The sequence below is a fragment of the Polypterus senegalus genome, chromosome 3 (genome assembly GCF_016835505.1).
Source record: "Polypterus senegalus isolate Bchr_013 chromosome 3, ASM1683550v1, whole genome shotgun sequence".
Classification (NCBI taxonomy): Eukaryota; Metazoa; Chordata; class Cladistia; order Polypteriformes; family Polypteridae; genus Polypterus; species Polypterus senegalus.
In genome coordinates, this window is record NC_053156.1 from 129,379,164 (window position 1) to 129,403,261 (window position 24,098).

General features: G+C 38.5%; 1 protein-coding gene across 3 annotated transcripts in view; it reads left to right on the top strand.

Annotated features, from left to right (window-relative positions):
* The window catches only part of ddo (D-aspartate oxidase), a 63,071-nt gene that overhangs the window by 9,184 nt on the left and 29,789 nt on the right, over positions 1-24,098 (top strand). For 2 of the 3 annotated variants that reach the window (XM_039747930.1, XM_039747927.1), the window contains exons 2-4: positions 369-542; positions 8,436-8,544; positions 15,345-15,521. In XM_039747930.1, coding sequence (XP_039603864.1) covers positions 369-542; positions 8,436-8,544; positions 15,345-15,521 — 460 coding nt within the window. Of the gene's footprint in view, positions 1-368; positions 543-8,435; positions 8,545-15,344; positions 15,522-24,098 lie in introns of those variants that run through there. The other variant, XM_039747931.1, reaches the window with a different exon arrangement.

Sequence of the window (24,098 nt, forward strand, 5' to 3'; positions counted from 1 at the left end):
GTTGGCCACCCCTGTTTTAGATGCCTTTATATTCTTTGTAAAGCTTTTGCTTTCTTCACTATACCCTCTTTTATTTTGTAAGGTAGCTAAGCTATAAATGGTGAAATATTGATGTTTAATATTACAGAAAATCCTAATAAACAAGATCAATTGAATGAGCAATGCTCATCCGTTCTTCAGACCTGCAATTTCTGACCACTGGGTTTAGATTGAGGTGGTGGTGGTGACATGACTCTTTAACAGTGCTGCTCTCTTCTGAGATATATCAGATGGCAAATAAAGTGCAGCTAGGCTGGATTTTACAGGTGCCTTTTTCACATTAGAATAAGAAAATAAATATTAACCAGAATTTGTAATTTTTTTTACAGGTGGCAGGCTCTGCAGAGTGGCTGTGGTGGGTGCTGGTGTCATTGGACTGTCTACTGCAGTCTGCATTGCAGAATCCATTCCTAGTTGTGCTGTGACTGTGCTGGCTGAGCACTTCACTCCTGATACCACCAGTGATGTTGCAGCTGGGATTTTACTTCCACATCCATTTCCGGGTTAGAATGTTTGCATCTATTTAAAGGTCAAGACATTTACTAATATGTAGAAAGAAGCAATCTTTCCATCCCATCATTACCACTTTCCAACCAAGTTTGGGGTAAAATGGTTGGATATTACTAGTGATGAGCGAGCATGCTCGGCCGAACATGTGTTTGGCTTGAGCATCGCTATGCTCGGAGCATGGCGCTACTCAAACGAGCACCACATGTGCTCATGCGCCATGCTTGAGTCTCTGCCCCGCACGTTTCGCGGGTTGACAGCCAATCAAGAAACAGGTAAGTAATGCCCTCACTGGCATTACAGTGATTGGCTGGCCGGAACACATCATGTTTTAGAGCGTCCGCTCACCTACAGGCACTGGCATATAATGTTTTAGAATGTCATTTTTCCTGTAAAATTGATTTTTTGGGGGGGATTTGGGTGTGTTTTTGTCAATCTGTAAAAGTGGCGTACAACTCGGACAAACTGGTTCCCAGCAGCGACTTGGGAGTCCAAGATGCATCCAGACATCGTCCCCATACTGTTCCCGGTCCATTTGGGTGGTGTTTCTGTCACTTTCTGACCTTTTCCAATGGACCAGGCACCCTCCCCTCTTCAGAGCAGGGGGTGCCTGGTTGACTCCCATTGACTTACATTATACTAGGGGGCTCAGTACAGCACACGAACATCACGATGTGTTCGGACCGAACACCCGAACACTTTGGTGCTCGCTCATCACTAGATATTACACCATGTGATCAAGAAGGGGTGTGCAGTAGTTAGCTGGCTATTTGTTTCGTTAGGTGAAATCCATTACAATGAGGTTTCAACATAATGTGGAAAAGAAATACAAAATGTGGTATAAGATGATGAGGATTGCTCTGTTTTTGGCTAGCAATTGTTTAAATGGAGCATCACGAGGCAGTGAAATCCATAGACACGGAAATCCGAATCATTAATTGCTTTACATTTATTTTGTAAATACAAAGTTTTTAAAATGTTTTTTAATGACTGTATTTTTCTTAAAGTTGCATTAAAAGTAAACTGAGTATTTAAATATTGGTGATTTTTATACTTCATATCATTCAGCATTTCAGTTATTTCAGTGTCTTTAGCTCCAATTAGCAAAGACCAGCAGCATAACTCTGACAGGTTTGTATAGTCATTAGCATCTGTATATTTTATGTACCATTAAACATACTTGATTACAGAAAACTAATTAAACTAATAAATGCACAATACTAAAAGCACATCCATTCTGTAGCTACTATTTAGTGATAAGAAAAGTCATGAACTGAAAATCTGCCAGCAAAATATATGCTGTAATTTTCTATGGTGTATTATGAATTTTGAAGTGGTTTAAACTCTAAAGTAGCCTGTGTCTATTAACCTTCAAAGGAATTGATGATACTCTTGATGGTGAAATAAATCTTAAATAACCTTCAGCCAAGTCATACTTAGAGATAGACATAAAACAAATACATTGCTAAATAAATAAATGACATTTTTGGAGCCATCAAAAATGTACCAGTTCAGTACCAAAGGACTGATGCACTGCTCCTCAAAGGGGGGCTCTCCAGTAGACATCTGCCTGGTATTGATGTTGACTCACACACACCTGAGCCCAGCTGAAGGATGTTGTGACTTCATGCTTAGAAGTATTCTATTTTCCTGGCCTTTATCCTGCACAGCACTAACATGTAATTAGAAGGTTTGGGGGAATGCTCAAATAGCCACATTTTTATATTTTCATTTTTTATCTGCTGTTAATTATTATGATTGGAACGACTTCCCACATTGGGGCCAGATGTTGCTTTGTCAGCTGGTGGAGCCAGTCCACCCTACCTGTTCTATAGAACTTGGATGAGATTGTTAATCAGCAAGTCAGGTAGCTGTTTTAAACCAATAGGAACAGTAGAGATGGAACTGGGAAGGGAAGCAGACATCACACACATCAGAAAAAGTATGAAGTTATGTTTTCTGGTATACAATACATGGGAGTAGGCTTATTTTGTTAATCACAGTTTCTGTTGCATTGTGCTTTTTTTACTTTGAGAAAGCATCGGAAGTTGGAATCCACTCCTGTCTGCAATCCATAAAACCTTCACAGATCATACCATCACACGGCTTTTTTAACGCTGTCACAAAAATATCCCCAGATTTTTCAGAACAAAAATAAACACAACTGTGATGTTTATGAGGTATCCTCTCAAAATTTCAGAATCTTTTGCAGAAAGTAAATAATTCCCATACTTGGCAGTTTTGTGTTCTTCCAATGGACATGCTCCATGTTTCATTAAATAGTGAGCATTTTCTGTTTTTTTTCTTCTGTATAACACACCAGCATTAGATTTCAGATATCGGTATCCATCATTGGTAATGTATTACATTTTGGTTAACTTATTTGTGGGTATTAAATGACTCAGCTGTTAAATAAGTATAGTTTACATTGTACATACTGTATTTAAACTGCTAAAGCACATGCAATACCACATTTCTTAAAATAGATTCTAATATGAGTAATAATGTTTGAGTTTTTATTGCACATCTTCAGAAATTAATATTTCTCATAGGGCACCAGTGCCTTTCACGGTACAGTTTCTCATGTTGGGCCAGTTTAGAGCTGTTATGAACTTGAGAGTCCCAAAGCATGTAAATCCCAAAAATACTCCAAATGCCCTCTAGATGGAGAATCACTGTCAATCTGCCACTGTTATTGAAAAGGGCCACATCGAATCTTTATATATAAAATACTCTGTAACAGAAAAATATGCTGCAAGCAAGACAAGGCAAACGGCACAGAAGGCAGTGACTTCAAAGTAGACATTCCCATAAACAAAGAAAGTTCCAATCCGAAATCCAAGAGGTGAAGTCACAAAAACAGAGCACGGGTTCAAAAAATCCAGAAAATCACAAATAGTCAAAGAGTACATCTCAGTAGAAAACTCACCACACCATGACACATTCAATATGAGCCACAGGCGACTTTGGGTTGCCAGGCCTACATAGGCATGAAGGCAGTCATTTGACAGTGATGGGCAGGTGGCCCCTCCTCTTTGGTAACTACCCACAAAACACGTGGTACATAGAACAGAGTACACAGGTACAAAGAGAATAAATGAACAACAAATATTACATAAACAAAGGAATCAAACATGAACCCCGGCCTTGGAGGAATCTAAGAAGAGTCACCATTTACTCTAATCTGATCAGGCTCATGGTGGTGAGACTAACCAGAGAAAATTGCACAACCCTGCAAAGATAATGACTGGTTAGGGATTTTCAACTAACAGGTTGATTAAAGACAAATTGAATTACATGAAAGATTATAAATATTCATATATTAATCGTGATTACGGCTGCAGCGATACACTCAATATTTCATTTAGCACTTAATGTTCTCTCATAGATCAAGCTTTCCCCATTACAGACTGATCTAAGAAGCAAATGAGTGCCATAATCGAGCACAAACACATTCTCAAAGCATGAGTACACTGTCAGATTGGAGGCACTCACAAGTGAACATGAGAAAAAAAAAAGACATTTTCTAGGAGTCTTAGCCCTAACATCATCTTTGAAAACTCTGCATTTCATTCTAATATTTGCAGCAGCCTCCAAAAAAATTGAAAGTAATACTGAACTTAAACCACCTAACGTTTTATATGATTTAGTAACAAAATGAAGAGGATTGTTCGTAATTTGGAATAATTTTGTTTTCGCTAGCAATGATGTGCAGTGGCGTAACTCTAGATTTTGTTACCTGGGATGGTCTTTTGAGTTTGCCACCCCCATACCCGCCCACTAAGTAACAAAATAAAACAATACATATCATGTAAAAAATGAAAACGACAAAAATTTTAAGTACATTTTAAATTAATATTTACAATTACAATTACAATCTAAAATCTACAACCTACAACTATTCAAACAATAAATCTACAATACTACTTGCTTTCTTGTGTGAAAAATCGTGGGTGACATTGTCAAAGTCAATTTTGTTTGTCAGTTACTACTCTTTGGAAAGTACGGCAAGGTTTCTTAAACGCAAAGTACTCATTAAAGATCTTAAATAATTTATTCTAAGTTTCAGTTTGGAGAAATTTTCTCACAGCTAGCTACACTGATAGCAACTGTAAGGAAATTTCACAGATGTATTCCGATATCAGGAACTGAATGATGACCCACAGACGCACCTGAATGTACCAGTAAGATCTGTGTGTCATTGTTAATTATGCTTGGCTAAAGACTAATATCTTTTAAATGAATACCCACAATTTTTTGTTCATTATACATTTCAACGCTTGAAGATGAAGAACTGAGGTTGAAGGTGGCTTTAATTCGGATACTTCTTCACGTGGGGTGGCATGGCGGCGCAGTGGTAGTGCTGCTGCCTCACAGTAAGGAGACCTGGGTTCGCTTCCCGGGTCCTCCCTGCATGGAGTTTGCATGTTCTCCCCGTGTCTGTGTGGGTTTCCTCCCACAGTCGAAAGACATGCAGGTTAGGTGCATTGGCGATCCTTAATTGTCCCTACTGTGCGTTTGGTGTGTGTTCCCTGTGGTGGACTGGCGCCCTGTCTAGGGTTTGTTCCTGTGTTGGCTGGGATTGGCTCCAGCAGACCCCCGTGACCCTGTGTTAGGATGTAGCAGGTTGGATAATGACTGGCTGACTTCTTCACGTGAGGTAACAGTATAGTTTCTTCACGATTGAGGTGTTTCAGTAATTCCCCTTGATTCTTTTTTGATACTTCTCCCCTCACCTTTTTCTTTTTTCTAAAAGAAGCACTGCTATATTTTGTTCACTTCATCTTGAGACTGAGAGAATATTTAAATATTAATAATGAGATTTAAGGGCTCATCTCTTTCGTTCAGAGTAAGTTGGCGAACTGGTCAAGAAAGGCATTTGTAAAATATAACTTTGGAACAAATGTATTTGCAACAGTTTTCAAACAATAAAATGGTGTAATTTTGACACAGATAACACATGTTAGTTTGCCTTATCAAACAAAATTGTCAAAAAAGACTAAAAAGTATAGTACTAAAGTTTTTAAAAAATGACTGCCCCTTCTGCCAACCCCAGCTATGCCAGTGGATCAAGAAAAGCGTGGTGTGAAACCTGGGTTGCCAGAGTGTCTGGCCAAACTTAGGCCAAAAAGTAGCCCAAAAGTACCAAAACTAGCCCAGTAAAACTTAACAAATTGAACAATATAATAGAAATATAATCAAAACTCATCATTTTTCCACTACTGCAGTGTTTTGTATTTGAAGATCATTGCGAAAACGTTCTATATTCTATATGCAAACTGCATAAATTCGTTTCCTTAACTATAATATCAGTCACAGCCAATGACGCAACATGCAGGAACAGTGTGGAAGCTAATGCAAATGGCAGAAAATCCCGCTAAACGGAAAACATAAACAAATAAACGTACTGTATGCAGAACGAACAAAAGACAATAAAATGAATTGTTCATGGTATTCAAGGTTCAAGACACCTTTTTGTGTCTGGCTGTATGACAATGTTAGCTGCTAACAAGAAATCCTTTAACAGTATAGTAGAAAAGGAATATTTTTAACTAGGAGAAAAATATTGTCATTGTCTTCTGTAGATGAAGTGTAGATGTGTACAACTAACCGCAGTTCAACAACCTTGACTGAGCTGTCAACAATGACCAGCTTTGCGGGCTGACGCCTGACATCAAAAAGGCTTTGAGCATTAAAATGAGGAGCTGTTTTGTGACGGTGCTTTTCAGTTGCACAATGCAACTTCAAATCACCCTGATGAGTGCAAATTTCACATCAGCAATACTTGCAGAAAGCTTTTGTAGTGTATGCTGGAGTTCTCTGGATCCACCTCTTAAATTCTGCTTCTTTTTCCCACTCTGCACAATACTGCCGCTCATATTTTGACCACTTACACATCATGATGATATAATTAAACGAGATGCTCGAAATTTTTATCAGTGTTCGATGTAACCAATAACTAGCATATAATCAATCAAATATATCTATGAAAGACTACAGGTCTGTACATTTATTTTCTGACAACATCATATAATAACCATTCGATATGATGTCATTGATGAGGTTGAAATATCGCCCAAAAACTCGGCCATGTTTATTAAAACTAGCCCAAAAACTGCAACCCGCCACTGCCTAAATTTTCCCGCAATTTTATTTGAAAAGAAGCCCAATTTGCCGTGAAAACCGCCTAACTGGCAACACTTATGAAAACTGTTACAGCAAAGCAATAGCAAACAACCGACTAAAATCCAGCCACGTGGTTTATTATGACCAGAGTGCAGCAAAGACAGGCTAGCAGCACCAAGTACCAATAACGTTAGGTGTGCATCGCAAACAACTACAGATATCGCAGGTCCATATCCAGCAGGCTGGCAAAAGCAAATTCACATAAAGAAGCCATACACTTTTATTTATCCAAAGACAAAGCTCAAGTTAAAGCTGTGCTCAATGTAAAAAAAGATCACCTAGGGTAACGGATACGTCAGCCTTACGTATTCCAATTTTATCGACCTGAAAGAAGTGTCACTTAATTCAACACTTGTGGTTAAATAAAACAATTGAAGCATACAAGATCTTAACGGTTTATTACATCGATGAGGTATTTACCCTGAAAAGCAAACACTATGCTGCCTCTTCAAATGAGTCGTGTTCAGTGTATACAGTCAGTTACCATCTTAATACTTTTCAAGCTCACTGTATATTTTAATTCTGTTTAATGGCATTCATAGAAGAACTTTCAGATTGTGTTTACATTATTATCTTAATCTTATGTTACTGCTAGTTATGATTTTATTATGTACATTGATTTTTACATACACCTAAAATAAAAACACTATAATGCATAAATTCAGAATGGATTCCAAGGCTTCTTTTTCTTTTCACTTGGAAAACATTTTAATGTTACTCCTTGATATTTTTTTTAAAGATATGATTAATATTGTCATATTAAACCTATAATAAGCGAATTATAAGATATTTACTCATAAATCATCCATGACTGGGTCAGGTAAAGTAAAAAATATTTGAAAGGGAAGCAGAATTGTTCAACATTTTAGCAAGTTACATCTGAAGAAGTGACAGAGCCATAGGCCAAAAGATGGAACGATGTGTAGATGAGTTAGGACAAGATACACTTTAACCCTTAAATAATATATAGAAAGCTTTTTTAATTTTTTTATTTTTTATTTATTTATTTTTTGTAAAATAAGTAATTATAACAAAAATGCATTCAATGGAAGGTCATTTTAACAAATTGTAGTGGTTTGGCTAGATAGTTACCATGATATTTTCCATGTTTGTTTCTAGGATTTACGCTTGTCGGTTGAAAATGTAGAATCTGGTTTACATTTTTTAAGGTACTACTGAGTTTGACTTTATTGCCATCAGGAGGCAGAACACAAAACAAAAGAAAAAATATAGGCATCAAACTGTTGTATTCAATGGTTTCCCAAATGGCAGAGGCCTTGTCTTCAATGCATTGATGGTCCTGAAGTACAGCAGCCAATTGGCCCACACACATCGCAGTCATTCAAGAATTCAATTTTGATTTCAAGATTGAAAATTTGAAAACTAAAAAAGCATTAAGCATGGCAAATAAAGAAAAGTCATCATGCAATCCTTGGTTAAAGTGTGCTATGTAAAGTAAGGCTTTGCTAAAGTATCAGCAAATGAACAAAACAAATCATAAGTGTAAGAAACTACCGTTCACCCAACAAAACAACAGAGACACTGGATTTCCTTTTAAACTTTTCTCTTTGCTATTCTAGATATTAGAATCAGCTCTTTTAATCCTTGAACCGTAGATGTATTATTAATGAATAACAGCAATCTTTCTACATTCAGATCCAAGGTGAGAAAGTAAGACAAATGTCCTTTTTTCTCATAAACAGAGATGCCATTACATAAACAAAGATGCTGGTTTAAGGATACATTTGATCATCTTTTATCAATCTGTAATTCTACTGATGCTGCTGAAGCTGGAGTCTTTTTACTTTCAGGGTAAGACAAAATATAGCTTTTGCTTTTCTGTTTGGAATCTGCATTCTGACATTTAATCATACTATTATTCTTTAATTGTGAATTGATTTACACAGCAAGTCAAAATGTACTTGTCACTGTTCTGAAAGTGGTACAGGTGTTGTTTAAATTCTAAACACCCCAAAATATACCATTGAGAATTCCATACCTTGTCTTTTTGTGTAAACTATATTACTGTCACTAGTGTGTGAGGTGACGTGCAATTTAAAGTCTCATTGCACGCTGGTCAGTAAACCTGAACTTAATATTTATAGCATTGCTTGAATGTGCAAAGAAAACTACTTATTGGGATACATTATAATAGAATAAACATGTTTACAGTAATTTAAAAGAAAAATATTCCCAGTAGGCTATAGTTACCATGGTTTGAAATTATTCACAGAAATACAAGAAAACAGAAGAATTTTAGCATAAAGTTGTAGCTTTTAACTCTTTGAGGGCTGAATATTTTTTCCAAAAAAACACAGTTTTCTGAAAAGCACACAATGCACTGGTTTCACACATAAATCAACATAAAACATCTGTTGCAATGTGCTGTAGCAGCTGTGGGGCCTGTTTGGCATCTCTGGCAGCAGTGGCTGCACAGGGGCAGCTCAATGGCCAGCAGGAATGCACGGCGGGCTGGCAACCTCTCTGTCTTCGCACAGCAGTTGCGGTGTGACGCAATATGGTTTGTACCTCTTGTCATCATAAGTGGTGGTCCTCCTAGGCAAACACCACAATCAGCTAGGGGCCGATGCTGGTACCTCACTTTCTTTTTCGATATTCATCTCCAGATCACTTGCATCAAAGTCAGAGTCCGATTCAGCTCTAATACGTAAAACGTCCATGGAGTCTTTTGCTTTGCACATTTGCTTTAGTCTTGCCAGACGTCGATGCTATTTTAGAGGCTGTTTGCTCTACACTACTGATACACGCACAGGGCTTCGAGGTCAAATCTACAAAGCTATGCAACGTTCCTTCAAGAAAAGAGAGTTGATCTAAAACGTAAGGGTGACTTTTGTTTTCTGCCCTGAAAGAGTCACTTTAAATTGTGCACTGAGACTTATCATTAGGTAGTGGAGTGGCAATAAATAGCCAGTGAGTCCACGATATGATAGAATTTGATACACAAGTCATTATATGATAAGGTGGTGTTTGTAGGTTTTAAAATATTGAGCAGTGAGATTTAGTTCTGTAGTATGCTGCAATTAATTGTTCTCCTTTTTATTTGACTGAAGTTACAGTTTCAAGAATTATAACTACTAAAAAAGAAAAACTTTACTCAGTGAATCATATTTAATGTTTCTGTAGGAATTGATTTTAAATAACTCAGCAGTGATAGACCACAAATACTCCGTTATGGTACATAATACACGCTGCAGTACATTATTACTGCAGGTTTAGGGCTGGTTGTGTCCTTATTAGCTGACCCGTTATGCTTATTGTTGGACTGCTACATAACAGGATTATCCATCCATCCATCCATCCATTTTCTAACCCGCTGAATCCGAACACAGGGTCACGGGGGTCTGCTGGAGTCAATCCCAGCCAACACAGGGCACAAGGCAGGAGCCAATCCTGGGCAGGGTGATAACAGGATTAGTGTTTCACATTTTAAATGTGAACGTGTGATTACATAAATGTATTGTGGCAGAGGCACATACAGTAAAGTATATGTCATTAACACTGTGTTTTCTTGATAAGTTAATATGCCAATGAAACATGTTGCTGAAAAACAGTTTTATTTAATAAACATTGGGTGTCAGTTAATCATGGAGAGGGGTACAGCCTTTGCGTTCACTTAGATTTTTTATTTTAAGGACTTCACCCTTTTTGTTCCTTTTGCACCTCACAACAAGAGCAATTCTGGCCAGTTAGGATGAAAGCCAGCACAGCATCCCGAGGAGCTTGCAAACACTGCATCCTCATGTAATGTGCGATATTGCCGTATGTTCTTGCTTCTCCACTTTGTTTGAGTATTCCAGATTCAGTATAAATGAATCTTCAAGTGCACCTGACAGGTGGAAGTAGTGGGATAGTCCTAGTTTAAGCACGGAGGAGTAAATTACTGTTATTTTTGAATAGCAGCTTCTTCTTTTAGTAACACTGTGAACGTCAAAATGAATTCAAGCACTTGATATAAATATTGACAGAACATTTGAAATGGGAACCTCTACAGCAATAATAACATTTGTGCCGTGACATCTGTTGGAATGTATTGTTGTTGTATTTTGCCCATAAAACGCATTGCTTTTATATTCCCACGGATGGAATGTCAGCATTTCTGTATATTTTCAGATCTATACAAGCCACAGTAATATACAGGAAAATAAATCCTGATACTTATCCTCAGTATATTAATCATATATTATTTTCCCCATTACATTTTTAGGTAGGCATTGCACACTGTTATATACTAGACATCTCCAACATTGAAATAATAATAATATACCTAGTCAACAGTTAACATGTTTTTCTGTTCATATGTTGCTCTTTGCCATGGTAAACATGTAATTCATGCATATTAATTATCAACTTTCACTCTGACTGGCACATTTGTTTTATCTAAAACACAATGTTACAGCTTTGGTTGAATGCAGAAGGTTGCATACATATGGCTTAGAGAACAGCAAGAACATTTTTCCATTTTTTCAAGTTTAAAACAAGAGAAAAACAACAGTATTGTGCTTAGTATTTTCCAGAAAGCAATGCTTGAGAACAATTTGCCGACCAGTCAATCTATCACGTAGAATGCACAGCAAATAAAATGCACAGTGCGTGTTACAGAGACAATCCATTTGGCAGTGCACTTTATGGCTTGCAGTTGCCTGCTTCAGTGTTTTCTTTTTAATATTCTTTCATTGAAAATACACATTTTTAAAGGTCTATTTCACCCAAAAATTATATATTTATTAAATCTCATGTTCTCATGCAAGAGTGGAGAAGTGCTGGCCCAGACTGAGGATGCTGTCTGGCAATGCAAGGAACACTTTGAGGAGCTCCTGAACCCAATGGACACGTCCTCTGTGGAGGAGGCAGAGCCAGAAAGTGATGGAGAATCAATGCCTATTTCCCTGAGGGAGGTCACTGAGTTAGTTAAGAAATTCCACAGTGGCAAGGCCCCTGGAGTGGATGAGATCTGCCCAGAAATCCTGAAGGCTTGGGACATTGTTGGGCTGTCATGGTTGGCACGTCTTTTCAGTGTTGCGCAGTCATTGGGAGCTGTGCCTGTGGAGTGGCAGACCCGGGTGGTGGTCTCCATTTTTAAAAAGAGGAACAGGAAGATGTGCTCCAACTATCAGGAGATTACACTCCTCAGCCTCCTTGGACAAGTTTATGCCAGTGTACTAGAAAGGAGACTCTGCCATGTCATGGAACCTTAGATCCAGGAGGAGCAATGTGGAATCCATCCAGGCCGTTTAACAGTGGACCAGCTCCTTACCCACATGAGGATTTTGGAGGGGGCATGGGAATACAGTGGTGTGAAAAACTATTTGCCCCCTTCCTGATTTCTTATTCTTTTGCATGTTTGTCACACAAAATGTTTCTGATCATCAAACACATTTAACCATTAGTCAAATATAACACAAGTAAACACAAAATGCAGTTTTTAAATGATGGTTTTATTATTTAGGGAGAAAAAATCCAAACCTACATGGCCCTGTGTGAAAAAGTAATTGCCCCCTTTGTTAAAAAATAACCTAACTGTAGTGTACCACACCTGAGTTCAATTTCCGTAGCCACCCCCAGGCCTGATTACTGCCACACCTGTTTCAATCAAGAAATCACTTAAATAGGAGCTGCCTGACACAGAGAAGTAGACCAAAAGCACCTCAAAAGCTAGACATCATGCCAAGATCCAAAGAAATTCAGGAACAAATGAGAACAGAAGTAATTGCGATCTATCAGTCTGGTAAAGGTTATAAAGCCATTTCTAAAGCTTTGGGACTCCAGTGAACCACAATGAGAGCCATTATCCACAAATGGCAAAAACATGGAACAGTGGTGAACCTTCCCAGGAGTGGCCGGCCGACCAAAATTACCCCAAGAGCGCAGAGACGACTCATCCGAGAGGTCACAAAAGACCCCGGGACAACGTCTAAAGAACTGCAGGCCTCACTTGCCTCAATTAAGGTCAGTGTTCACGACTCCACCATAAGAAAGAGACTGGGCAAAAACGGCCTGCATGGCAGATTTCCAAACGCAAACCACTGTTAAGCAAAAGAACATTAGGGCTCGTCTCAATTTTGCTAAGAAACATCTCAATGATTGCCAAGACTTTTGGGAAAATACCTTGTGGACTGATGAGACAGAAGTTGAACTTTTTGGAAGGCAAATGTCCCGTTACATCTGGCGTAAAAGGAACACAGCATTTCAGAAAAAGAACATCATACCAACAGTAAAATATGGTGGTGGTAGTGTGATGGTCTGGGGTTGTTTTGCTGCTTCAGGACCTGGAAGGCTTGCTGTGATAGATGGAACCATGAATTCTACTGTCTACCAAAAAATCCTGAAGGAGAATGTCCGGCTATCTGTTCGTCAACTCAAGCTGAAGCGATCTTGGGTGCTGCAACAGGACAATGACCCAAAACACACCAGCAAATCCACCTCTGAATGGCTGAAGAAAAACAAAATGAAGACTTTGGAGTGGCCTAGTCAAAGTTCTGACCTGAATCCAATTGAGATGCTATGGCATGACCTTAAAAAGGTGGTTCATGCTAGAAAACCCTCAAATAAAGCTGAATTACAACAATTCTGCAAAGATGAGTGGGCCACAATTCCTCCAGAGCGCTGTAAAAGACTCATTGCAAGTTATCGCAAACGCTTGATTGCAGTTATTGCTGCTAAGGGTGGCCCAACCAGTTATTAGGTTCAGGGGGCAATTACTTTTTCACACAGGGCCATGTAGGTTTGGACTTTTTTTCTCCCTAAATAATACAAACCATAATTTAAAAACTGCATTTTGTGTTTACTTGTGTTATATTTGACTAATGGTTAAATGTGTTTGATGATCAGAAACATTTTGTGTGACAAACATGCAAAAGAATAAGGAATCAGGAAGGGGGCAAATAGTTTTTCACACCACTGTATGACCATTTGGTCTTCATGTGTTTTGTGGACTTAGAGATGGCATATGACTGTGTTCCTCAAGGGATTCTGTGGGGGATTCTGAGAGAGTATGGGGTTCCGGGGCACTTAATAAGGGCTATTCGGTCCCTGTATAATCACAGTGAGTGCTGTGTCATACTCAGAAAAACATCAGCACCATTTGCAGTGGGTGTGGGACTCCACCAGGGCTGTACTTTGTCTTCTGTCCTGTTTGTGATTTTCATGGACAGGATATCATCACACAGCTGGGGAGGGAGTCCAGTTTGGTGGCTGCTTTTTGCAGATGATGTGGTCCTGTTGGCTTCATAGGGTGGGAACTGCAGCACACACTGAGACGGTTTACAACTAATGTGAAGCGGAAGAGACAAAATCAACAAATCCAAATCTGAGACCATTTTCCTTGGTAGGAAAAAGGCAGACTCTCCTCTCTTGAGTGGAAGGTGAGTTACTGCCTTAAGTGTAGGAATTAAAACACCTCAGGGTCATGATCATGAGTGAGGGGAAAAGGAATGGTAAGATTGACAGATGGATTGGGGTGGCGTGCGTAGTTATGCGGTTGCTATACTTACCTGTAGTGGTGAAGAAGGAACTTCTATCTCTTACTAAATAAAGTTTCACTGACTCTCATCTTCAACCTTGGATCTCCTCACTGCTGAATGAGGAGCAACCCTTAGGTTTTGGGTATGAAATTATGTCCTACATTTAGTTAAGTTATACATTTAGTTAGTTATACTAGCCACCCCCCGTGGCTCCACCCACGTAGTAGTGAAACAGGCCAGTGAGGAGGGGGCCCTTCAGCTGGTACTGAGTTGAACAAACAATCATCATGTCTCACTTGTAAATTTGTGCTATACATTAGCAAACCACTTAGTCACTGGCAGTGATTAAGAATATTTATGAAATAGCATTACATAAAGCCATGCACAATACAGTTCACATTTCAGAGAACATTATAGAACTGTCATAAATGTCAGCCCAGGAATTCACTGTGTGGTGTCACAGCTATACTGTCCCCCAACAGTCACAAAGTAGTGGCCTTCTGGTTACATAGAAGCTCTGTCATCACCCAGGACAATAAAAAAGAGCCCCCACATCCCACCCCATCCCCATTCAAGACATGAGACAGCTTCTCAGATGAAAGTGAAGTGCTTCCTTGTGTTTGACTTCATACTGTCTCTCTCCCAGCCTCCTGTTCCTTGACTATTCCCCAGGCATGTTTTTGGTATAATTGGACAGTATTGATAGAGCTGATGATGTTATCCTTGTTATATACAAAAGCAATGCTTCAGGAAACTGATAGATGAAGAAATAAAAGAAATCCTCTTGGAAAAGACCACCCAGTGACATTCTTCCTCTAAAGAATGTCCACCCACTGTCCAATGACATGTTGTTAGGTCATTTATTGAGTATACATTGCCCTCCTCTGAGAGGTTACCTGCCTGTGTAAGGATAAAACCACATAGGTTCCAAAAACAAATGGAAATATGTTTAATGAAAATAATTTTGTGTAATGTTAACATTATAAATGCACTAAATACTGCATGGGATTAAAAAGCCATTCATTCCCTTATTAAACCTATTGATGCTTACTTCTATTTGTTTGCATTACTTTCTCGTATTACACTTTTTCTTACAAAGCAAAACAGTAACAAGTTGTTTCTTTCTGTAAGGTGGCAAGTTTTTCAAGAAACTCCTTCCACCAAGGATCCTTACTGGTCAACAGTTGTTCTTGGGTTTCGCATAATGACAGATGCTGAACTTCAAATGTTCCCAAAGTACAAGTTTGGTCAGTCATTCACAACGATTAAGTGTGAATGTACTCAATATCTGCCATGGCTTGAGAAAAGGTAAGTGATATCCACTTTGACAGAACTCTCCTATAGGTTATTAGTGCAGATTTAATTCATTATAGACATCTTCAAACCTACTGGAATTAGACAAATGTTTACTGCACAACACAAATTGGGCAATCAATCTGAGCTACAGTATAAGAAAGCCATATGCAATATACTGTGGATAAAATATAATGCTTTGCATTTAAGATTTGCTTTGTGTAGTTGTTTTAGTACTCTTTGTGAATATTGGGTAAGACTTAGAGCCAAGCAAATCATTACACATGAACAAGGACAGAACTAAGACTTGGGTAGACTCTTGGCAGATGAAGGTAAAAGTAAATAAATGTAAATAAATAAATATAGAAATAGAAAATGTTTGATTTGAACACTCACAGAAGAGTCTGAAACTTAAAAGTATGCCTTATGAGGATGACCTTGAAACCATAATGGATTCATCACTGCTCACATCCAGACAGTGCACAGAATCAGTTAAGCAGGCAAACTGAATGTTAGGTTGTATAGCATGATGGTGTGGGGTACAATTCAAAAGAGGATACACTTAAGATATATATATATATATATATATATATAAATATATATACTGGCAAGCGGCTGGGGTTGGTACACAGCCGGAACGCCCAGAAGGACCGGAGGAGGGATTACACCACCTTCAGACAATGAGGGGGTGACCGCCCTGGTGGCTTTGGGGACTGGAGCACATCCTGGTGGATATAAAAGGGGCCGTCTCCCTCCATTCGATGGCTGGAGTCGAATGGAAGAAGGACAGAGCTCGGAGGAGTGGAGTGGAGGCCGACCTGAAGAGACAGGCATTGGAAAGAGGCCTGGACTAAGGGTGTTTGATATGGGAGTATTGGGTTGTGTGCACCACAAATAATAGTTGAACATGATAAAACGTGTGTTGGTTGGTGAACCATTGGTGTCTGCCTGTCTGTGTCCAGGACATGCTCCACTATATATATATATATATATATATATATATATATATATATATATATATATATATATATATATATATATACAGTAATCCCTCCCTATATCGCACTTCGACTTTCGCGGCTTCACTCTATCGCGGATTTTAAATGTAAGCATATCTAAATATATATCACAGATTTTTCGCTGGTTCACAGATTTCTGCGGACAATGGGTCTTTTAATTTAGGTTACATGCTTCCTCATTTTGTTTACCCAGTTGATTTCATACAAGGGACGCTATTGGTGGATGGCTTAGAAGCTACCCAATCAGAGCATGTATTACATATTAACTAAAACTCCTCAATGATCTATGATGTGCTTCTGCATGGTGCTTGATTGTTTGCTTGTCTCTGCCTCTCTCTGACATTCTCTGCGCCTGACGGAGGGAGTGTGAGCAGAGGGGCTGTTTGCACAGAGGCTGTTTGCTTAAAAGATACTGACGCTTCTCTAAAAAAATGCTGCTTTATTCCGGTGCTTCTGCAAACTTAAAAGGACACGTATTGATTTTTTGATTGTTTGTTTTTCTTTGAGCGCTCGCTCTCTCTCTTAAATTCTCTGCTCCTGATGCAGACTCTCCTTTGAAGAGAAGATATATTTGCATTCTTTTAATTGTGAGAAAGAACTGTCATCTCTGTCTTGTCATGGAGCACAGTTTAAACTTTTGACAAAAGGGTGTTATTTCATGTCTAGAGGGCTCTAATAATGTTAACAGTGTGGGAGAGTTTATAAGGGCTTAAAATATATAAAAATAACCATACAAACATATGGTTTCTACTTCGCGGATTACTGTGTATATATATATATATATATATATACTGTATATTATATATATATTTTTTTATATATTATATATATATATAATGCACTGTTGAAACCTCATCTGAAGTACTGTGTAAAGCTTTGATCTCCATATTATGAAAAAGACACAGTAGCACTAGAGGAGACCCAGAGAAGCGTATCTAGGAAAATTTAAAGAATGTGAGGCATAAGCTGTAAGGAACGATTGAATGAGTTGATCCTTTTCAGTTTGTACAGTACAGCTCCCCCAGCTCCGCCCATGTAATAGCGAAACAGGACAGTGAGAAGAGCCCTGCCCGGCTCCCTACTACTGACATCACACTTCCTCTTCACCTCTCCCCTCGGCCCGCAGCCTGTGTCTCGGATTAGCACGAATATATTGCTCCTGCAAGCAAACTATGATTCTTAGCACAATGAAGAAGTCACAAAATCAACTGGAATATTCAAGCAAATTATAGAAAAAAAACAGATCTAAATCCGTTAAGTTGTTCTCTTGTTTGCTAGCTAAGCGGAGGTAAGGTATGCCCCAAGGCACTGCCCCCCTCCCTGAGGCCCACTGCATGTATTTCGAATTTGCACAATTAAATCAGTACCGCAAGCGAACTATGATTCTTAGCACAATGAGAGAAGTCACAAAATCAAACATAACGTTCAAGCAAATTATAGAAAAAAACCCCAATCTAAATCCGTTAAGAAGTTCTCGTGTGAAAAGCAGACAGACACACAGACAGATGTTGGATTTTATATATATATATATTAAAATAAGCAAAGGTTAGAAGGGGATATGATAGAAGTAAAATTATGAAGTGAATTTGTATGATAGACTCCAGCTGTTACTTTGAAAAGTGTTTTTTTAACAAGAACAAATACAGTATTTGCATGTTTTTCATCATACTGGGAGTCATAGCCGCATGTAATAAGTTAACTAAGTACCATGATAGATATTAGGACTGTGGGGGTCATTAAAACTCAATATAATGTTACTTTAGAAGAGTTAGAAGATTTGAGATGGATGAGCCTCAGTGGCCTGTCCTTGTCAGCACTGTTCTAATCTTAGATTCTGTGTGTCCTTGCATATTCTTTGAAGTTCTTTCTTAATCAAAGACTTTTAAGCATTTTAGCCCCCAGAATTGATACAGTCGACAATTTTTTTTAAAAGACCACGGATTCAAAACCATACATTTTAACAGCTTGATTAGCAAGCATGTTTAAATCTCAAATATTCTTAGATTGTGCTTGTTTATCAGGAAGTGGAATAACTTTAAGAACTTTAATGTCTATCGCCCTTTTGGGATGCAGTTCATGAACGGTACGCAAGCACACTAACTCTTCATAAAAGACCAATTAATCCCCTGTAATATACTTTTGTTTAGTCCTTAGGATAAGTGCAAACAAGGCAAATCGTAAAATCTAATCAAGCAAGCCGAGGCAAACATTTAGCTATATAGGACTGAATTTCATGGTTCATGTTCTAAATCGAGTTTATTGTCTTCACTTCTTGTTAAATGTTAACATCAGATCTGCAAGTTATCTGTTGTTTACTTTGCTTATAAGCATCTGTTTTTTTTTTCTCTGGCATAAATGCTAGTCATGCTTATTTTATATACTATCTGTTCTTAGTTGATAGAAAAAATGAACTGCTCCTTTATATGACCATAAATCTAATACCTTTTAAAATGTGGATTGCCTCCATTAAGTAAACATGCAGTTTAATTCCATTCTGCTGAACAGAACAAAGTTTTGCAAACAGTTCTTATTCATAAAAGGCCTCTTTTCCTTTGAATTCTGTAAAGGAATCATACAGTTCTTTGGGCAACAGTCAAATGTTTTTATAAGAAATGGTGCCCTTTATTCATCTTAATATCTACATCACATTAGTACAACTGAAATGGATGTGCTTTCTGTCAAAATGATGTCAGTTAGTCTTTATTTTACATATTTCATCGCAAGGCACAGTACCATACAGTATATAAAAATAAAAAAGAAACAGCAGTCCAATTCAAAACAATACAGTAACAAATACAATTATAGAATGATTACCACTTTCTCTTTAGTACTTCAAACTCTACATTAAAAAAGACTTTTTCGGACAAATAAGAGAACGGAATGCAGCCATTTTTCTTTTAGTCACTGTGTATAGATTTGTTTTCCTTGAAATGTTCTGTTGATGACCTCAAACAGTTGTAATGTACTTTTTTATGTAACTGAGGCTTGCATTTCAGTGCACAGCATTGTTCTTGCTGAATGATGCTTGAGTATTAAGGTTTACATAAACTAAACACTTTTATTTTTTTAACAACTTTCTAGAACACACTGCCTTCCCAGACTACTGAAGTAGTAATTTCTGAAATAGATATGTATGAGGGAAGTGTGACAGTGGTGAGAACTACAGTAGGAGGGACGGATACATTCAAGTTGGAGGTTGGATTACATCAGGGATCGGCTCTGAGCCCTTTCTTATTTGCAAAGGTGATGGACAGGTTGAAAGACGAGATTAGACAGGAGTCCCCAAAGACTATGATGTTTGCTGATGACATTGTGATCCGTAGCGATTTTAGGGAGCAGGTTGAGGAGACCCTGGAGAGGTGGAGATATGCTCTTGAGAGGAGAGGAATGAAGGTCAGTAGGAACAAGACAGAATACATGTATGTAAATGAGAGTGAGGTCAGTGCAATGGTGAGGATGCAGGGAGTAGAGTTGGCGAAGGTGAATGACTTTAAATACTTGGGATCAGAAGTACAAAGTAATGGGGATTGTGGAAGAGAGGTGAAAAAGGGAGTGCAGGCAGGGTGGAATGGGTGGAGAAGAGTGTAAGGAGTGATTTGTGACAGATGAGTATCAGCAAGAGTGAAAGGGAACGTCTACAGTAGGGGTACTCAAACGGCGGACCACGGCCCACAATCCGGACCACCAAGACGTTTTTGGCGGACCACGACTGTCTTCTGCGTAATTCAAAAGTCAGAATATAAAAGCACCAAAATTATTGTTGCTTTATTATTTGCCAGGAAACAGTGAGCGTGATTAAAAGCGGCAATGTAAAATGACATTTTGAGATGAAACACGCCAAGTACTACAATGTGAATTATCCACCAAAGTCAGAGCTCGGTTCGCATAAGATCGACGCCCATAAGTCGTCGTTGGTAGCGAGTTCATTGCTGATGACGAAGCGACCACCAGACAATCAAATGTTACAGAAGCTTCGCTACGCATTGTTTGGGTTCTTGGCAGACATAAGAAAGCATCTACTGATACAGAGGTTTTTAAAGAATGCATGATATCTGCTTCTTCGGTTCTGTTTAGCGACAAAATGTGTGTTGAACTGATTCAGCAGGTACCATTATCAGACAGTACTGCTAGTCGTCGTGCAGATGACCTTTCTGACAATGTTGGTGGTCAGTTAATATCAGATCTTAAACAGGCTGAATTGTTTGCTCTCGCGTGCGATGAATCCACTGATAAAACTTGACATGTCTCAACTCTGTGTGTTCACAAGATTTTTTGATGGCCATAATTTTGTTGAAGCGTTTCTGACATTACTACCGCTAGTAAAACAGACCCGCGGTGAGGAAGTGTTTTCAGCATTATCGCAGTTTATGCACGCAGCTGGATTGGATGTAACAAAAATGGTTTCCCTTACAACAGACGGGGCACCAGCATTGACTGGTAAAGATAGATGACTTGTCACTCGTATGAAGGCACTTCAGCCCATCCTTGCTGCTTATCACTGCATCATTCATCAGTCGGCCCTCTGTTCAAAACTTTGTAACGAACTGGCGGAAGTGATGTCTACTCATGTGAAATTAGTGCATTTTTTACGATGTAATTCGTTTTTGCAGCATCATCTGTTTCGTTCTTTTCTTGAAGAGATGTCTGCAGAATTTGGAGATTTGCTGCTTCACAATGACGTCAGATGGTTAAGCAAGGGCCGTGTGTTGGAAAGGTTCTGGAATCTCCGTGAAGATGTGGCTGACGTCCTGCAGTCCTTGAATACAAAGAAAGCTGCAGAATTTTTAACATTTATTCAAGACAGTGACAAGGTCGCACTGCTGGCATTTCTTGTTGATATTATGGGACATATAAATACACTGAATTTGTCACTTCAGGGTGCAGACAAAACCGTTGTCGAATTGCAAGAAAAACTGAGCATTTTCATTAATGACTTGGAAGGTGGCAAGATGCTGCATTTCCTAAACCTGAAGAGCTGCATGACAGCTGATCAACAGGCATGTTTTCAGTTGTTTTCCACATTTCTACATCATTTGAAGGTCGAGTTTGATGAACGTTTTAAAGAATTTCAGAAAACTGAAGCCTGTGTTTTTGTTTGTTGCTGATCCTTTTATTGTCCAGCCTGACGGTGAATGGACATCTGTGGCTGCCTCAATCTTTCCGAACTCAAACCCGTCACTGATGCAAATGGAAGCAGCTGATTTGCAAGCTTCTCATGTTTTGAAAGCAAAATTGAACGAAGTTGGCATAACAATTTTTTGGTCAAAGTTTGTTCCAGATTCTCAGTATCCTGCTGCAAAGGAACTGGCGATTTCCGTGCTCACTATGTTTGGTTCAACATATTCTTGTGAGTGTGCGTTCTCCACTATGAACACTATCAAGACGAAACATCGAAGTGTAATTACCGACCAGAACCTCAGGAATGCAATGAGAATTGCACTGACTGGTTACTCACTGAACTATGCTGCCATTATGAAATCGAAACAACAGTTTCACACTTCACACTGAGTGACAATCATTTACGTACCAACTGTTGTAATTGGTGTGTTAATCGCAAGTAGTCATGTGACTTTTTTTAATTGTTTGCCATGGTTTGTGCATGTCTTGGTCTTCTGTAAAAATTTTATAATTTGCGTTGAATCTATTACTAGCCTCCTACAGACCTACACCAACAGTCCTATAGACCTACACGGTAAACCTGGCTATAGCGGACCCTGATGATTGGTGGCGAACTGAATGTGGACCGGCATTCAAAAACTTTGAGTACCCCTGGTCTACAGGACAGTAGTGAGACCAGCTATGTTATATGGGTTGGAGACGGTGGCACTGACCAGAAAGCACGAGACAGAGCTGGAGGTGGCAGAGTTAAAGATGCTAAGATTTGCACTGGGTGTGACGAGGATGTACATTAGAGTGTCAGCTCGGGTTGGTCGTTGCGTTGGTTTGGACATGTGCAGAGGAGAGATGCTGAGTATATTGAGAGAAGGATGCTAAGGATAGAGCTGCCAGGCAAGAGGAAAAGAGGAAGGCCTAAGGTTTATGGATGTGTTGAGAGAGGACATGCAAGTGATATGTGTGACAGAGCAAGATGCAGAAGACAGGACAATATGGAAGAAGATGACCCGCTATGGCAGCCCCTAACGGGAGTAGCCAAAAGAAGTTGAAGAAGAAGAAGATTGAGTTTTGTATTCAGATCTCCTGATATACAGTGCATAGATTGCTATCAACAAAGTTAATTCAGGAACTAAATCTTCATAACAGCACCAGACCTGTGTGCGCTCACCAGCCGTAGGCACTTTAGTGGTTGTTGTAACATTAGTATTTATAGTACTATATGTATTAGTACAGTACATTCAGATCAGTACTCAACGGAAGCAAGGCTGCACTTGTGGATTGGCAAAGGAACAAAATTCCGCTCTTGGCAAATGTTCTTTGTAATCCTTTAATACTTTGCATGAAAATACAGTCTAGCAGAACCCATACTTCATATGCGATCTAGTAGACTTGCCTGTGCAATTCAACACTGTATATGTCTGAAATTGCTAAATCTTAAGTGAAATCAACTGAATATCCTTTATTTGTCAAATGTGTTTTCTGTGGAGAAAATAGTTTGATTAGTTTATTATTGAAACGAGACATCTTATGGATTAGTGTTTATTCTATGTACATTGCCTTTTTGTAGATACAGTATACTTGATTTCAATGTGAATAACACACATGCTGTAGTTCTTTGTTGCTTTATTCCTAACTTGGAATTATCCAAATCAATGCACTGTTTTTCCCCACTCTCATGCTGTTTTGGAACATTTAGTATTAACAGATTACTGAAGATAATCTTCCCTTAGTAATGTTTATTACAGATATCAAGCTTCAGAAATTTCAGAACAAAGATATTCACGAGAAAGAGTGCTTTAATGTGTAAGGTCCAAGTGTATATACTGCTGTAGCTGAGAACAAGCTGCCAAATAGCACAGAAACGTTTAAAGTTAACATCACGGATTGCCTTACTTGAAAGCGGAGGTATTATTGAATTAGAGTTATTTGAGTTAGTGAGAAGAAATATCAGTGCAAATGTAAGTTATATTACATGCCCATAGAACAGAGCCTTACAATATTAAAGTAATAGAAGAATTATTGGAAAGGATAAACTGCCTTTAGCTTCACTCATTTCATGATAACTACTTATTTGGAACTTTCTAGACACGAAGTGGTCAATTTACTGAAGCTTTTCTTTAAAAAAATGTACTTTTTTCTTTTCATTTTGTTTATTTCTGCATCAAAAATGAATGCCATTTCAGCAAGGAACTTCATACAATCCTATAACAGAAAATAGAGACGTGCACTCAAAAAACGCATGTGAGAAAAACCAGCTCTTGATATATACAAAGATGCATAATAACTGTAGAGATGGAGATTGGAAAAGACATCAGTTAGTAAAAAAAAACGACTTGGTGCTGTTAAGACAGGAATAACAGGTGTGTCTACCTGTGTTCTGCTAAATAAGAACAAAAACACGCAATGTCGAAATCTTGTCAGAGGTGTTATTAGAGCTTTACTTAAAAACCGAAACTTA